Source organism: Acipenser ruthenus, chromosome 6 (assembly GCF_902713425.1).
Source record: "Acipenser ruthenus chromosome 6, fAciRut3.2 maternal haplotype, whole genome shotgun sequence".
NCBI classification, from domain to species: domain Eukaryota; kingdom Metazoa; phylum Chordata; class Actinopteri; order Acipenseriformes; family Acipenseridae; genus Acipenser; species Acipenser ruthenus.
Genome location: NC_081194.1, coordinates 69904093 through 69906389, shown reverse-complemented (window position 1 = coordinate 69906389; position 2297 = coordinate 69904093). Strand labels below are relative to the sequence as shown.

The window sequence follows — 2297 nt, the reverse complement described above, 5'->3', positions numbered from 1 at the left end:
ATTCTGAAGACAGTGACCCATATCACGTGAACACAAATGGCAGCAGTCAACAAAAAAAAAGCTTCAACGTTCTCACGTTAGGAAATGACGCCACCTTGAGAACCCACATACGTCTTTATCGTGACGTGGCCGTACGAGTAGGAAGCGTGTGCGTTCTTGAAATTAAAATCATTGCGAGGTAAGAGAAATAGAGATGTGTGTATATGTGCATGTATTATTTTGCATTACAAAAAGAAATGGGTCTGCGGTTCAGCTAAATGCTAAGTTGTCGGAAATGTATCAGTGTGTGTACACGCAGGTTGTTTTTTTTTTTCTTTTCCCCACATTCCCTGCTGTCGAAGATGTAGAAACTAAAGCTTTATTATATAAACTGAACGCTGACATTATTTTTCATGGACATGTATGAACATTGTGATACGTGCAAGTGTTACAGTATTTATATAAAAAAATGTACCGGTACTTAAGATTTTCTGTAACACATTTGGATTAATGGAAATTAATTTAGCATTAACAGATGTTGGGACAAATGAATGAATGATTGTTGGTGCTTGTTGACGACTCTTTAACGAGTATTAACACCAGGTTTTTTATCGTTATGATGGGACCGAACGCCTTTCTTTATTGTATGTGCAGCATTATTTTTGTAATTTTACAATGCCCCAGTGTGGTTGTATATTAACTGGTGCAGGGCGTAGCTGCACTTTTAATGAATCATAAACCGAGGCAGTACCTGCTAATTTCACAAATGCCGCGTTTCCACTGCTCAGTAGTTACACAAAGAATACGATATATATATATTTAGATATATATATAGATTAAAACAGGATTTGTGACCGTAGAAACGCATTTTAATTGTCAGGTGTTTTTTTCTGTTTGTTCTTTGTCTTGTAGGATGGTGACTGACGTGCAACTGGCAATCTTCGCCAACATGCTGGGAGTCTCCCTGTTTCTCCTGGTCGTGCTCTACCACTATGTGTCTATCAACAATCCAAAGAAACTGGAGTGATGGATGTTGTTCTGAAAGGTAAAGACATTCATTTATACTCCAGGCTCCTTTTCCATTTGCCGTAGAAGAGGACCGATTACAGTATCCTGTCTTAATTACAGTGAAATCCTTAGTGTGGTCTACTGGGAAAAAACTGTAAGCTTATGGCTTTCCCTGACAATGTAAAAAGCATTAGGTTATCATATTGTCTATATGAAGATAAATCTTTAGATCTAAATATGATGACTGCTTTAGTAACAAAGACCAAGAAGACATGAGCAGCTTGTAATTTAATAAGTAAAGATTCTGACTGTTATTGTTATTAATTACAGTTACTAAAACAATCTGTTCACCTATTTATTTTCTTTGTTACAGGTTGCAGTTTGGGACCATTTCTTACTAGCTGACAAAACTGAGATTGCCATAATGGACACTAGACATTGCTAATATTTCTGTACATAAGTGCATGTTCTTTTTGGAGGAAATGTTAATAAAATGTAGCTGAATTTGTAAAAAAATGTCAGTCCCTTTGTCCCCAAAAAAGTTTGGTAAAATTGTTACCTAAAAACAAAATACATCACTTTAACCTAACAGGACTCATCACCAAGGTTGACTGTTCGTTAAGCACGGCCAGTAAATATATCGAAGTACGAAACAAACTATATACCTCTCCAATCGTTTTGAACTGTCACTCAAAGTGAATCTTTAAGGTTTTGTCATTTCCAAGTTTCTTTTAAAAAATCAGGAAGTATGCAAATCGAAGATTCTACATAAGCAAGCCACGTAATTGTCTTTTGAAGATTTAATTGAATCGTACTGAGGAAGAAGTTGGAAAAAGTCATATTTGCAACGAAAAGGTTACATGTCTGTAAAACCACCCACTCCTGCTCTAGAAAGGCTCTAATTTTCACTAAACCCAGGACTGCCTTCTCAGCACTGCATCAGCCATAGCTGGCAGAAGGGTTAATATTCAGCGGCATTAGCATTCTATTATAATATAAAGTTATTTAGATCATGTGCTTGGGTAAAGTTGGCCAGCTGCCAGCGTTTATTTCTGCAACAGCAGAAATGTAGCTTGGTTGCTAGTCTTGCAACACCATGACTGTTTGAACCTCTCCAGAAATATTAGCCTTAAGTTGGGCAGCAGGTGTTTATACACACATGGACCAACAGCTGTAGCTCCTCAATATACAAGTTACAAAAAGAAAATATATATAAGTGACATACTGTTTCCCAACATTTTTTTACCACTTGCATGCCACACCTTCAGAAAAATAAACATGTAAACTTGTTTTTTGTGCAAGGTCTGTTT

The 2297-nt window shown here is 36.6% G+C and overlaps 1 protein-coding gene across 2 annotated transcripts; it reads left to right on the top strand.

Annotated features, from left to right (window-relative positions):
* Positions 1-53: 53 nt before the first annotated feature.
* Positions 54-1503, top strand: LOC117410962 (dolichyl-diphosphooligosaccharide--protein glycosyltransferase subunit 4-like). 2 transcript variants are annotated; one of them, XM_034017940.3, is made up of 3 exons: positions 54-178; positions 892-1024; positions 1361-1503. In XM_034017940.3, exon 2 carries the CDS (start codon positions 893-895, stop codon positions 1004-1006), a length of 114 nt encoding a protein of 37 aa, XP_033873831.1. In that variant the 5' UTR covers positions 54-178; position 892; the 3' UTR covers positions 1007-1024; positions 1361-1503. The 2 variants fall into 2 exon arrangements, with proteins under 2 accessions (XP_033873831.1, XP_058881733.1); XM_059025750.1 differs by lacking the exon at positions 54-178 and adding an exon at positions 180-195.
* Positions 1504-2297: the final 794 nt, after the last annotated feature.